Below are 15,685 nucleotides of genomic sequence, written 5' to 3' on the forward strand. Positions count from 1 at the left end.
TTATGATGATGATGATGATGATGATTATGATGATGGTGATTATGGTGGCATTTATGATGATGACGATGATTATGATGATGGTGATTATGATGGCACTTATGATGATGATGGTGATTATGATGATGGTGATTATGATGGCACTTATGATGATGATGGTGATTATGATGGCATTTATGATGATGACGATGATGATTATGATGATGGTGATTATGATGGCACTTATGATGATGATGGTGATTATGATGGCATTTATGATGATGACGATGATGATTATGATGATGGTGATTATGGCGGCATTTATGATGATGACCCCACCCTCGCTGCGCCCATACCCCAGGAGAGGGGATGGACGGCGGCGACAACGAAGACGTCGGCGGCGGCGGCGGCTACCTGGACTGGGGCTCCGTGCTGAGCCCGCGCGGCCTCCTGCGCCTGCTACAGGCGGCCCTCACGTGCGCGGCGCTCAGCCTCGCCGTGCACCGCGGCGGCTGGGCATTCTCCTACGGCCTCCTCTGCCTCCTCGTCTGGGCCGTGTGCCTGGCGCTGAGCGCGGCCGTGCTCGTGCTCGAGCTGTCGCGCGTCTCCGCCTGCATCCCCGCCTCGTGGCACAACCTGCGCGTCTCCCTGGCCGCGCTCGCCGCGCTCCTCTGCGCCACCGCCTCCGCGCTCTACCCGCTCTTCTCGCTGCGCGACTACCAGTGCTTCTTCCGCGGCTGCGAGGCCGTGCGCGCCTTCAGGGTGGCCGTCACCTGCTGCTCGGCGGGCGCCTGCCTCGCCTACGGCATCGACGCGGGTCTCGCCGTGGCGCGGCCCGGCAAGGCGGCGGAGGGCCGCGCGGCCATGGCGAGCGTCTCGGGCCTCCTGCGCGTCGCCGAAATCTTCTGCGGCGCCGTCATCCTGGGCTGCGTCTTCAGCGGAGGGCAGTACGGCCGCTACCTGGCCACGCACTGGTGCCTGGCGGTCTACTGCCTGTGCCTCGCGCTCACGCTGCTCGTCACCGTGCTGAGCATTCGCGGCGGCGCCGCCGCAGACGCGACCAGCGGCACCACCACCGCCGCCACCACCGCCACAGCCACCGCGGCGGCCGCGTGCTGCGTGCCGCTGGAGCGCGGCGTGGCGCTCGCCACTCTGCTGTCCGTGCTGCTCTACGTGAGCGCGGCCGTCATCTGGCCCGTGTACGCCTTCGACCCCCAGTATGGGAGCCCCGCGCGGCCGTCGCGCTGCGCGCACGAGCGCTGCGCGTGGGACGTCCACGTCCTCGTGAGCGCATTCACGGCACTCAACCTCGTCGCCTACGTGGCCGACCTGGCGTGCAGCCAGCGCGCCCTGCGCCGCGCGAGCGCCGGACACGAGCAGCGCCTGCCGCAGCAGCAGCATCAGCAGCAGCAGCAGCAGAAGCAGCAGCAGAAGCATCAGCAGCAGAAGTTGCAGCAGCCGCAGTTGAAGCAGCCCCACAAGTCAGTGCCTCCGCCATACCCTGGCGGGGCCAGCAATCGCTGTTGAGAGAGGAGATGGAGCAGCGAGGCGCAGGTCTGGAACGCGAGAGATGAGTGATGCGTGGACGAGTTTACATGATGCGAGCGCGCGTGTGTTTGTGTGTGCGCGTGTGCTCTTTGCGTGTACGCGTGTGCACATGGTTGGGTGAGTGGGTACACACGGGAGCGGTGGCGCAGTGGTTAGTGCAATGCGCTGTGAGAACGGTGCGGGTCTGGGACGAGGCGTGGACGAGTTTACATGCGTGTGTGCGTGTGTGTGTTCGTCTGGCTGTATGGGCATGTGTGTGTGTATGTACCGTATACTCAATGTGTATACATATGTGTCTGTTGTGTGTCTGTGTGTGCATGAGACGCGAGGTTGGACTGCCAACATCGGGTGAAGAATATCTGAGCCGGTCCTGGGTCACCCCTAGGTTGACTCGGCCTTAATTGAGTACCGGTGGCGATGTGTAAACATCGGCACTGGGGAGACAAAGGGGCTCGGGTAGGCGTGGAGCTGAACACACCATCCCCTCGTGACCCATCCCCGCCTTAATAGGTGCTCGCTAACAGCACTTTCCCCAACAGTCCGTTAAAGGCTATACGGGGGATATTTGTGCTTGTATATGCTATGTGCATACGTGTCGTGTTCCGTTTGTGAATGTCAGTGACCCATACATCTGTGTGTATATATGCGACGTGTGTACGGCAATATTGATATACTGTATTTATATAATATACGTACGTAGTGAACATGCTTCAGTAATGATAGTCATGTATTTGTATTTAAGTATATGCCGTATGTGTGTGTGTGTGCTTTAATGTATGTACGTGATTATGTATCTGTAAATATAGCATTATGAATACAAGTGTATGTATATCTGTTTCTTTGTCAAGGTGTGTGTAAGTATGTGTGTATCTAAGCTTTTCTCAATGTGTATGTATCGCTGTGTGTATGTTTTGGTATGTGCGCGCATATACCGCGTACGTTGGAGCGGTGGCGCAGCGGTTAGCGCACTGCGCTGTGAACCCGACCGCCCTGGGTTTCATTCCCGAACCAGGGTTAACATCACTGACCAGCGTGGTGAAATATGGTCAAACCCCTCCCCCCCTCCTTCATCCAGCAGCGGATGCTTACTCACGGGCCGAATGTCGTCATTATTTGAGTGCTGTGCCCGTGTGTGCGCGCGTGATCGCTGCGTAAGATGAAGTCTCTTCGCGAGATCGATTCGCCATCGAATGGAACACGTGTGACCCGTTAAACTTCTTTCGCACCGTACGTAGCCAACCGTGCTAATCACAACGAGAACAACGAAAAGCGGTTCTAAAGTAATGCCTTTTCCAATGTAGTCTTTCCACACGCGTATACAGTAGACATATACATACCGCAGTGGGAAGCTGTTGTCCCTCGGCCGCGTTTCCTCGAGCAGAATTAGAAGGAGCGGAGTTCGCATGCGGGACGTGACGGCTTCTCTCGGCCGGAATGAACGACCCCAGCGGACACGAACCCGTGACGACAGCTAACAATCAACAGCAATGCCCTTTGAAAACAAATCCTGAGCAAAATTCGACAATAACGCATGACGTGTGTTGTTGGCGTTGTTATTGGGGCACGGGACACATTTTTTTTGTAGCTACAGATTTAAACGGAAATGACGAAGTTACTTCAGTTGTAAAACTGAAAAAGAAATGTCCAATATCGAAACCTCGCACAATTTGGGGGCACAAACAAAACGCCAAAATGTTTCTCTGCTTCTGCCTCTGGGTGCTTTTGAAGGTCGCCGAAACCACTAAACCACGCGCCTTGTCGCGAGCAAGCCCTGTCTGTCGGACCCGTGGTTTTAAGAGTGTGACGCTCAAGCCGATAAAAAGCCCGCCGAGGCCGGATTCCGGTTATGGATATGACACACACGTACACAGTTTTCCTTTTATATTTATTTTTATTTTACCAGGTAAGGCCCACTGAGCTATATAACTCCTTGTCAGAAGCGACCTGGCCACAAATGATAGTTCAACGAAGTGGCTTATCATGTGGAAATGTATTGCAGCCAATTCATCTAAGACGCGTATTTCTCAATGTCGAGGGGAAAACCGGAGGACCCGGAGAAAAAAAGTCCACGCGACCACGAAACTCCAAATATAAAGCAGCAGGCGTCAGGGTCGGGATCGAACCCACGACCTCCTGCATACCAGGCGAGGTAGTTATCATCTCCTAGCCACCGCGATGCACATCACACACACAAGAACCGACATCGCACCTCAGCCGCAACGGAATGTATTTGTCGCAGTTCGATTCAATTGTCGATTTTTTTTTCACCCACATTCTTTACGTCATGCCAAATTTAAGGGCCTGCATTTGCGAGTGGACGAGTTTTCGTGAGCCTATCGCACACAACACACAACATGAACGACATCGACGCTGAGATAGTTAAACACGTTATATTCTTGCATAACCGGTAACCGCTCAACGTAAATACATAAACCGGTTAATTTGGTTAAGCCGGTTTTTCCGCACATTATATACATATCTAGAACAGTGGGTTCTTAACCTGGGGTGGACGCACCCCTTGGGGGTGCGAGATGCCCTTTCTGGGGGTGGCGAGACAAGGCCACATTTTTTTAGAAGCTAAATCATCGAAAACACGAATTGAACACGGGCGCGCGTGAGTTACAACTTACTTCGTTTCACGAAACCCCGACGTATTTATTGACATTGTACAGTGTTGTTGTTGTTGTTTTGTAACGATTAAGAAACCAAAGGGGTGCGATGTTGCAATTAAAGGTTATGAGCCACACTGGTCGAAGGCAATAAGACCACAAAGGTGACACTTCTTCTTCTGCTTCTTCGAGGTCACCCCCCCCCCCGAGCCACGAGACATCGCCCGCGCGTGAAAGTACAGGTCACGTGGACGCAACGCCGGTGTTTGGGAACGGTGGGACAGCGGTTAGCGCAATGCGCAATGGAACCCACCGTTCCATTCCCGACCACGGCTCACATGAGTGGCTAAGAGTGCTCTAGGCACCGATTCTGGTCTCCCCACCACCCCACCACCGCTTCACCAACCCGCACTGACCAGCGTGGTGAAGTATGGTCAAGCAAGGCCCCCCTTACGAGCGACGCGGCGTGGGGAGGCGGCCTTCATCCAGCAGTGGATTGACACAAGGGGATGTACACTTCATGTAAACTGCATCAACGGTTGAAATGATATCGCTCAAAGATGCAGTATTAATGTACATGCGGTAGGATAAAATTGTATATACACAAAGATAAAGATCCACCGTGCAGCTTTAACAGACTGTTGGGGCAAGTGCTGTGAGCGAGCACCTATGGAGAAGGGATCTTTGTCTATGTTTTCTATACAGAGGACTAGAGCCCGAAACGTCGGGCGAGTCAATCACACACACATACGCTCCCTACACACACACACGTGTGTGTGTGTAGGGAGCGTATGTATATTGGGAAGCGGTAGTGTAGTGGATATTGCCCGGCGATCCGAGTTCCATTCCCACTGACAGCCACAAACACCAGTGACGATTATCTGAACCGGTCATGGGCCTCCCCTAGGTCGACTCAACCTCAAAAATGAGTACCCGGTGCGATGTGTAAATATCGCCACGAGGGAGACAAATGCGGCCGGGCGTGGTATTTGCCAACACCCCTCCCCCCCCCCCCATGTGCTGTTCCGGCCTTCGTAGGTGCAACTGACTGGCAGCACTTGCCCCAGCAGTCTGTTAAGGCTATCCGGGGGGTGGGGGATCTCTGTCTTTGTCTGTACATGAGGCCCTGTGTTGATCCCGGAACTGCCGTGCCAGCGCGCTCGCCCAAGGCGGTCATTTGTGACTAATTCGTTTTGTGATGTTTCTTTTTTTACAATTAACTTAAATAAACGCGAATTTGTGCAATACAGTTACACACGCGCCCCTGCTGTTGTTGCTGCCTGCGTGCGCGCGTGTGTCCGCGTGAGTCGTGATCGTGGGGGGGAGGCAGAGCGGTGATCGGGGGGGGGGGGAGCTTGGTGATACGGCACTCACCGATTCTGTGGCAGCCACTCGCTCACTCACCGGCGGCCAGCCGCCTCCTTGTCTCTCTTCTATCGCTACTGCCACTACCGTGGTTGATGAGTGAAGCCCACTCAATGGGTGAAGCTCACTCAATGAGTGAACTTCACCTGCGATTAGCACGGTGCGTGAGAAGTCCTGCATACATACGTAGATCCCTGCACCGGCGTACGACGCTTGGTCTGGATGTAATGTATGTGGAACTTCTTTCGCGCCGTGCGTAGCCCAGCGTGGTAATCGGAGGTGCTGGGTGTTTCATCTTGTCCCCACTGCAAGTCAAAACAAGTCTCTCCACCTACCCACCTACTCACCCACTCACATAGACACTCACCCACCTACTCACCCACCTACTCACCCACCCACCTACACACTCACCCACCTATTCACCCATCCACTCAACCACGTACTCACCCACCCATCTACACACTCACCCACCTACCCACCCACCTACCCACCCACCACCTACTCACTCACCCACCTACCCACCCACATATTCACCCACCCACCTACTCACCCACCTACTCACCCACCTACCCACCCACCTACTCACCCACCTACCCACCCACCCACCTACTCACCCACACAACTACACACTCACCCACCTATTCACCCATCCACTCAAACACGTACTCACCCACCCACCTACACACTCACCCACCTACCCACCCACCTACCCACCCACCTACCCACCTACCTACCTACCCACCCACCACCTACTCACTCACCCACCTACCCACCCACATACTCACCCACCCACCTACTCACCTACCTACCCACCCACCTTCCCACCCACCTACCCACCCACTCGCCTGACTCACCACACTGCAGACTCACCTCACTTCTCCTTTTGCGTCTTCCCTCGCACCGCTCCACTCTGGAATCTCCTCCCACCACCACCACCACCGTCTTATCTCGCACCCCTCCCCTCCCGCACACCACGCGTACACTCTTATTGATTACAACGTTGACGTTGCTTTTATAGCTCAGCTACCACGACTGAATAAACATACAAATAAACAAGCTGAGATCACCCGGGCAGGGCACGGCGCCTCGGCGTGGCCTTGCCCCCCGTGCCCCCCGTGGCTCTGCGCTCCGCTAAATATACCCGACGCACAGATGAAGATACCCCGTGTAGCCTACACGGGGCTGCCGGGGCAAGTGCAGTTAGCGATGAACACCTTTGAAGGCCGGCACGGCACACGAGGAGCGGCGGTTGGGTTTCCACAAACCACGACCGGCCGCTCTTGTCTCCCTCGTGCCGACGTTGACTACATATCACACCGGGTACTCATTTAAGGCTGAGTCGACCTAATGGAGGAGCAGGACCGGTTCAGCTATACTCGTCATTGGTGTTGGCCGTGCACAGCGAGATTACCACTGCACCACCGCTCCCCAATATACAAGAGAAGACACGCTCACACTCACACACATACAGTACATACATACACACTCACAAACACTCATTATACTCCCACGCTCATCACACTGCCACAAAGACAACGGTCCCCCGTATAGCCTTAGCATACTGTTGGGGCAAGTGCTGTAGGCGAGCGCCTCCGAAGACCGGCATGGTACACACTGCCACGCACTCACTCACAAAGATCCCCCGTGTAGCCTTAACAGACTGTTGGGGCAAGTGCTGTTAGCGAGCACCTATGAAGGCCGGCACGGCACACGAGGGGGTGGGTGGCCAGCACCACACCCGACCGCCTTTGTCTCCCCAGTGGCGATGTTGATCACATCGCACCAGGTACTCATTTGAGGCTGAGTCGACCTAGGGGAGGCCCAGGACCGGTTCAGATAATCGTCACTGGTCTTGGCCGTGAGCGGGAATCGAACCCGGGTCTCCAGGTTCGTAGAGCAGCGCGCTACCGCTCCCCACACACACACACTCACACTCCCACACTCCCACTCACTCACACTCACTCAGTCACTCACTCACACTTACACACACTTACACACTCACATTCAACACACACACTAACACACTCACTCACACACACACTCACTCACACACTCACTCCCACACGTACACTCACACACTCACTCACTCACTCACACTTACACACACTCACACTTACACACACTCACACTCCCACTCACTCGCACTCACTCACACACTCACTCAGTCACTCACTCACACTTACACACACTCACACTTACACACACTCACACTCCCACTCACTCACACACTCACTCAGTCACTCACTCACACTCACTCACACTTACACACACTCACTCACACACTCACTCCCACACGTACACTCACTCACACACTCACTCAGTCACTCACTCACACTTACACACACTCACACTTACACACACTTACTCACACTCAACACACACACTCACACACTCACTCACACATACTCACACACACACTCACTCACACACTTACTCCCACACGTACACTCACACTCACTCCCACACGTAAACTCACTCACACACACTCACACACGTACACACACACACTCACACTCCCACACACAATCACACACACACTCAGTCACACACACTCACACACGTACACTCACACTCACTCACACTCACACACGTACACTCACACTCACTCACACACTCACACACACTCAACACACTCACACACTCACTCACACATACTCACACACGCACTCACTCACTCCCACACGTACACTCCCACTCACTCCCACACGTACACTCACTCACACACACTCACACTCCCACACACAATCACACTCACACTCACTCACACACACTCACACACGTACACTCACACACACTCACACACGTACACTCACACTCACTCACACACTCACACACACTCACTCACACACGTACACTCACACACACTCACACACGTACACTCACACTGCCACACACACTCACACTCACTCACTCACACATGTACATTCACACACACACTCACACACACTCACTCACACACGTACACTCACACTCCCACACACACTCACACACACTCACTCACACATGTACACTCACACACGTACACTCACACACACTCACACACATACTCACTCACACATGTACACTCACACTCACACACACTCACTCACACACGTACACTCACACACACTCACACACACTCACTCACACACGTACACTCACACACACTCACACACACTCACTCACACACGTACACTCACACTCCCACACACACTCACACACACTCACTCACACACGTACACTCACACTCCCACACACACTCACACACACTCACTCACACATGTACACTCACACTCCCACACACACTCACACACACTCACTCACACACGTACACTCACACACACTCACACACACTCACTCACACACGTACACTCACACACACTCACACACACTCACTCACACACGTACACTCACACTCCCACACACACTCACACACACTCACTCACACACGTACACTCACACTCCCACACACACTCACACACACTCACTCACACACGTACACTCACACTCCCACACACACTCACACACACTCACTCACACACGTACACTCACACTCCCACACACACTCACACACACTCACTCACACATGTACACTCACACTCCCACACACACACTCACACTGCCAAACTCCCACACTCCGCTCAGTTCCCGTTTTGCTCCAACTCCACGTCTCCCCCCCACCACCGCCCCCTCGGAGTCCCCCTCCAGTTCCGCTGCGTAACGGCGCCTCACAACGGAAGAGGCTGAGCCTACGGAGCCGGGGGAGGGAGAGAGAGAGAGATAGAGAGACAAAGACGGGCGGGGGAGGAGGAGGAGGAGGAAGAGAAAGAGCGACCGGGAGGAAGAGAGGCCGCGGATCAAGAGGGCAACGCCCGCCACGATCCCAGACTCGACCGGGACGCCTCCAAAGGGCAATGCGCCTCACCCCTCCCGGTGTCGCCGCCGCCTCCTCCTCCTCCATCGCGGCCGCGCGGAGGGTCAGGGCCCGCGTCCCGGCCCCAGGACCCCCGCGGCCATCATGGCCTTGCCCCTGGGATTGCCCCGGGAGGTCTCCGCTGCGCTGTGCGTGGCCACGGCTCTCTGCTGCACCTTCTACCTGAGCGCGCTCGAGCCGCGGGCAGCGGGGAGTGCCGACCCCTCGCCACCTCCTCCTCCTCCGCAGCAACAGCAGCAGCAGCAGCACGAGCAGCAGCAGGAGCAGCAGCAGCAGCAGCAGAAGCAGCAGGAGCAGAAGCAGCAGGAGCAGCAGCAGGAGCAGCAGCAGCAGCAGCAGAAGCAGCAGGAGCAGCAGCAGCAGCAGGAGCAGCAGGAGCAGCAGCAGGAGCAGCAGCAACAGCAGGAGCAGCAGCAGCAGGAGCAGCAGCAACAGCAGCAGCAGCAGGAGCAGCAGCAGGAGCAGCAGCAGCAGGAGCAGCAGGAGCAGCAGGAGCAGCAGGAGCAGCAGCAGCAGCAGCAGCAGCAGCAGCAGGAGCAGCAGCAGCAGCAGGAGCGGCATTCTCTGTCCGCAGCGTTGCTCCACGCCCTGCCTTTCCTGTCAGAGCGGCCGCTCCTCGCCCTCTTGCTGCTGCTGCTGCTGTTGATGATGGTGACCACGACGGTGGTGCTGGTGAACGTGCGGAACAAGCTGCGCTCCCTTCCGCGCGAGCGCGCGACGCCGCTGCTCGACAAGAAAACCGCGGCCGCGCAGGAGCCGGCGACACCACCGGGCATCGGCGTCGGGATCTGCGGGGTCTCGGCTCCCCTCGGCCCGGTCCCCTCGCCGCTCCTCGTCCTCCTGCACCGGCGGCGGCTGCGCGTCTCTGCGCACGCCGTGGCGCACGCCAAGTCGCACGTGGAGCGCGTCGCGCGGGCCTTACTGGACGCGGTGGCGTTGGTGGCGCGCCCCGACGGCTCCCACCGGGGTGACCCCTACGCGGGAGACCCTTGGGGACCCGCCCTCCGCGGGGACTTCGTGCCCGCGGGGTCCGGCTACGAGCAGCACGCCATCGTGCGTCCCGACTCGTACGACCTCCTCATTCCCCTGCGCGTTCCGGCGGCCGCGGGTTGCGTCCCCGCGCTCTGCGCCGCGCGATCCACGCACCGCGCGCGCTGCGGAGAGGGGGCCCCGACCCCTCACGGCCACTGCCCTCTGCGGGCCCCGCTCGCCTGCAGGGCCCTCGCCGAGGGCTTCTGTTGCCCGACCGGGGCCGCTCTGTGCCCCGAGCGCGTCCACGCGTGGTTCCGCGGCGCGGTGCTGCGCGCGGCGGGCGCGGTGCGAGCGCGTCTCGGCGCGGGGTGCGCGCTCGCGGTGAGCGCGCGCGAGTCCCGTGGCCGCGTCGTTGTGCGCATCCTGCCCCGCGCGGACTTCGTGTGCTGCCGCCTGCCCCTGCGCGTCTGGATGCTGCCCGCGCTGCCCCTCGCTGCTGCTGCTGCGGCCAGCGACGACGGCGGAGACAACGGCGGCGGCGTTGGGGCTGCGTTCCTGACGCCGCAGTGGGGAGAGGGTGAGACCCCGAGTCTAAACCCGGCCATGACCCCCACCTCAACACGGACCCCAACTCAGATCCCTACCCAGAGCGAGAACCAGACTCCAACCGAGACCCCAACCGCAACGCCGACTCTGACGCCAACGCAGACCCCGAAAGTGACCCAGACGCTGACCCCCACCTCAACTGCGACCCCAACCCCGAATCTGACTCCAACCCATGCATCAACCTCACCCCAGACCCGAACCCAGACTCCCACCTCCACCCCGACATCACCCCCCGAGTTCCCGTGCCCGGCACCGGCCTGGAGAGCCCTGTTCCCGGCGCACGAGCAGCGCCTCTTTGCGCGGCTCGCGGCGCTCGGCGGGCCCGGCTTGGGCCCCCATGGCCCCTCGGAGCCCGGCGCGAGAGGCCCGCCGTGCCACATCACGTGCCTGCAGCTGCTCAAGGCCTTCAGGGACGTGACGGGAGCCGAGCTGCGCCACCGCGACCCCGCGGCGGCCGCGCTGTGGTCGCGCCTCCTCTGCACCTTCCACCTCAAGGCCGCGCTCTTCCACCTCATCCTGGGCTCGTCAACCTCCACGGGGCCCTGCGGCGCCAACGGCGGCGCGGCGGAGGAGGCCCCCGGCGGCAATCCGGGGCCCTGCAGAGCCGCGGCCGCGTCGAGATCACGGGGCCACCGGGGTCAGGAATCGGGGTTCCCCGAAACGTGGGGGGAGGAGCGGCTCTCGCAGAGGCTGGGAGACCTCGTGACCTTCCTGCGGGGCTGCCTGGATCGGGGGCAGCTTCCGCACCCGTTCCTGGGCAGCGCTGCCCTTGTCCCCGCCACCGCGTGGCAGCGCAGTCCCCAGCAGCCGGAGCGGCGCCCCGCGACGCGAGGAACCCGGCACCAGCAGCAGCACCAGCAGCAGCTGGAGGCGAATCTTCTGCAGGGCGTGCAGCCGGGAGAGCTGCGCTGGGTGAGCGCTCGTCTCGAGTTCTTCTGGAACACCGTGGCCGCTATGGCGGAGCGCGAGGCGAGGGACGATGCGAGGGAGCGAGCGGAGCGCTGCCTCGCCGGGAGATCGGCACCGCGCGAAGGTGCGGGGGACGGGGCGGGTAAAGGCCCCGCGGGGTCGACGCGCAAGCGACCTCCCACCAAGGGGACCCCTAACAACGGACCCCCCGACAAGGTGACCCCGACCAAGGGGACCCCTACCAAGGGACCTCCCCCATAAAAGGGGGACCCCTACCACAGGGGAATCCAATCAGGGACCACAGACCAAGAGGATCGCCAAGGAAGCTGATGTGGGTACGAGCACGGAGCGTTGGACAGCGGTGGTGTCGGGCCACGTGTAGACAAGCCGGGGGTACAATCGCCCGTTAAGCCTATACGGGGGGTCTTTGTCTGTAGCCACGCGTATGCAGAGACAAAGGTGCCCCGGGTAACCTATGTCAGGATGTTGGGGCAAGTGCTGTTCTGTTGCGAGAACCAACTCAGGCGCGCACGTGGGAGGCTTTGCGGGGGTGCAGGATACAAAACCCGAAATTCGATTCGCGCTCACGGCTAGATAGACCCGGCCCTAAACGAGTGCCTGGGTGCGGTGTGTAAACATCGCCGCTGGGGAGACAAAGACGGCCGTGCGTCACTGGTGTTGGTGGCCGTGGGCAGGAATCGAACTCGGGTGGCCGGGTTTCGTAGCCACCGCTCCCCCCGCATTAATGCGCAACAAGGCAGACCCATTGCAGCAGATAAGTAACGATGGCTACGGTGCGCTGATGAGACCTAACGCGGGCGAAACCCGAGATGCAGCCGTCTCATTGCTGTGGGGGAGACCGTGGGTTCACACTCTCGACGCCGATGAGTTCGACGTGACGCTGCGGCTGGGTGCGCGCAGCATCGAGTGTGTCGAAGGCTCTCGGGCCTTGCCCAGACCACCAGCTCAACAGAGCTGAATGCCACGCTTGGCCAAGTCGCCGTTGAGAACCACCGACTCGACAGAATTGAGAACACGTGGTCGGCCCATCGAACATTCCCGGTTATTTGTGTAGTACTGGAGTTTGGTTATTGGTGCAGGACTGGAGTTTGGTGATTGGTGCAGTCGTAGTGTCTACACGACGCGAGGACGTTTACAAACATTCCAGTGTAGCGGGGACCCTCCCGAGTTTCGAGACTCGGCTCTCAATCGCAGCTGGGACAGGTCGTGCCAGAACACTGCTGCAGCGGCACACCTACACACACACACCCACACATACCCACACACACACACCCACACACAGCCACACATACCCCCACACACACACCCACACACAACCACACACCCACACACACACACCCACACATACCTACACACACACACACAACCACATACCTACACACACACACCCACACACAACCACACACACACCCACGTCGCTCATATCGTCCTCACCACGGTTACAGGATTACATGGTTATAGGGCTAGATACAGTGTTATAGGGTTCGGGTTACACTTTTCATACAGGGTTACATGGTTATAGGGTTAGAGGGATGCAGAGCATGCGCCACTCCTCCACGCTGTTAGATGTGTTGCCGGAAGATGTGTGCATACTCACACTTCACCCAGCACACGCGATTGAAGTTTACCCATTTATCCTGCTGGGTGGAGAGAGACGTTGGGGGAGGGGGGGGCATTTGAGAAACTGGACCCCACTGTTTGCACTGCTGGGTACAACAATGCAAAGATGATTGTGGACAGCCGTACCTTGTACTCTAGTGGTAGTGCCTTACGCCGATAATATAATCCCTACTCCAAGGCCAGCCTCGCAGCGTTCCAGAAAATACGCAGAGATAAATGAATCCCTGATTAAGGCTCCAGAAAGACTTCTGGTTGCATTTTAAGGTTTTTTATAAATTTACGATAGATTTTTGTAACGGTGCCACACAACACGGGCAGGGCAGTCAAGGATGGGCGAATGAATGGGAAGAGGAGAGAGGAGCGGGGTGGGGGGGGGGGAGAGAAGTGGAGGCCGGGACGGACAAAGATGAGGAGCATAACACAGCCCAGGACGAGCAGCAGCAGCAGCAGCAGCAGGGAGAGAGGAGGAGGAGGGGGGGGAGCGGTGGTGCAGGAAGGGGGAGCAGAAAGGGGAGCAGGAGGGAGAGACGAGAGAGGAGGGAAGAGAGAGAGATGTAAGGAGTGAGCAGAAGGTAGCTGCGACGAGGCGCAGCGTCTGTTTTCACAGGGGGCGGGGAGAAGGGTCGGATTCAGAGTGGGGGGAGTGGCTACACGCAAGTCACGTGATTTACGGGAAAGCTTGAGCTTATTTAAAGATATAAGAGATGTAGATGAGAGGGGTAGGGATTCAGTGTGGGGGGGGGGGTGCAGAAGTCGCGTGACTTACAAGAGGCTTGAGCCGGCTTGGAGAGAGAGACAGAGACACAGAGAGAGAGACACAGAGAGAGACACACACATAGAGAGACACAGAGAGAGAGACACACACAGAGAGAGACACAGAGAGAGAGACACAGAGAGAGAGACACAGAGAGAGACACAGAGAGAGAGACACACACAGAGAGAGACACAGAGAGAGAGACACAGAGAGAGACACACACAGAGAGAGACACAGAGAGAGAGACACAGAGAGAGACACACACAGAGAGAGACACAGAGAGAGAGACACATACTTTTTGACTTTTAAACAACTTTTATTGCCGCCAGCAGCAAAAGCACCGCAGGCGATTTCGATATGAAATACACAACGTCACCAGCAAACAAATGGAAATAAACGCTACAAATCCACGCGCTGTGGCGCACAACACGAAAGAAAAGTCACGTGGTGGTGGTGGTGGTCATCGCGCACGCCACGGTGACGAGCGAGCGCTTAGAAGATGAACACGAGGGTGCCGTCCACGCTGGTACAGAGAGAGACAGAGCGAGAGACAGAGAGAGAGAGAGACAGAGCGAGAGACAGAGCGACAGAGAGACAGAGTGAGAGACAGAGAGACAGAGCGAGAGACAGAGAGAGAGACAGAGCGAGAGACAGAGAGAAGGTGAAGGCGACTGTAGCTGACACGGGGATCCGCTGCCTCGAGCCGCCGTGGCGCGGAGTCGGAACGCCGTGGGGAGCGACTCGCTCGGCGGCCCCTCGCGCCAGCCGCGGTCGCTTACGTGAAAGCCTCCTCCTCCTCCTGTCCGTGCACGTACCCAGCACGGCGTTCGTGTAAGTTACAGTACATGCATCTTCTTGGTTCTTTCGGTAAAGTCACGTAGAATGGAAATAAAAAAATAAAAACATAATAAAATAATTCTCACGACGTTTCGGCCACAACGCAAGCAGCCGTCCTCAGGTGGAGAGCAGGTCTGTCGATAAGACAGAGTCTGAATGACTATCCACCTGAGGACGGCTGCTTGCGTTTGTGGCCGAAACGTCGTGAGAATTATTTCATCATGTTTTATTTTTATTATTTTATTATTTCCATTCTACGTGACTTTACCGAAAGAACCAAGAAGAGGAATCCCTGCAGTCACGAAAGCTTTCAATCGAAAGTTACATGCAGTTTAGATGTATGCGTACGTGTATTTTACATATATATATTTTTATAGTCGGCGTACGACGCGCGCGCACGCACGCACGCGCGCGCGGTATTTATTGCCCTGTTAGAGGGGATGACGAAGCGGGGCGATGAGAGGACGTCGCGAAACGGGGGGAGCCAGTGGAACGAAACACTCTCGTGCGGGAGCCGCGGAGTGGATCGTGAACATCGCGGCGGCGGCGGCGGCG

The 15,685-nt window shown here is 57.6% G+C and overlaps 2 protein-coding genes across 2 annotated transcripts; both read left to right on the plus strand.

Moving 5' to 3' along the window:
• The first annotated feature begins 345 nt into the window (after positions 1 to 345).
• Positions 346 to 5,386, plus strand: LOC144730205 (myeloid-associated differentiation marker-like protein 2). Its single transcript, XM_078610821.1, has one exon. The coding sequence runs from the start codon at positions 346 to 348 to the stop codon at positions 1,501 to 1,503; it is 1,158 nt and encodes a 385-aa protein (XP_078466947.1). The 3' UTR covers positions 1,504 to 5,386.
• A 4,582-nt stretch (positions 5,387 to 9,968) lies between these two features.
• On the plus strand, positions 9,969 to 14,910 carry ITPRIPL2 (ITPRIP like 2). The gene has a single exon (XM_078610773.1). It carries the CDS (start codon positions 10,057 to 10,059, stop codon positions 12,157 to 12,159), a length of 2,103 nt encoding a protein of 700 aa, XP_078466899.1. The 5' UTR covers positions 9,969 to 10,056; the 3' UTR covers positions 12,160 to 14,910.
• Positions 14,911 to 15,685: the final 775 nt, after the last annotated feature.

Source organism: Lampetra planeri, chromosome 35, assembly GCF_965212315.1.
Source record: "Lampetra planeri chromosome 35, kcLamPlan1.2.h2, whole genome shotgun sequence".
Lineage (NCBI taxonomy): Eukaryota > Metazoa > Chordata > Hyperoartia > Petromyzontiformes > Petromyzontidae > Lampetra > Lampetra planeri.

Excerpts from the sequence above, each read along its gene's own strand:
- LOC144730205 (XM_078610821.1), top strand. The coding sequence starts at position 346 with ATGGACGGCGGCGACAACGAAGACGTCGGCGGCGGCGGCGGCTACCTG.
- ITPRIPL2 (XM_078610773.1), top strand. The coding sequence starts at position 10,057 with ATGATGGTGACCACGACGGTGGTGCTGGTGAACGTGCGGAACAAGCTG.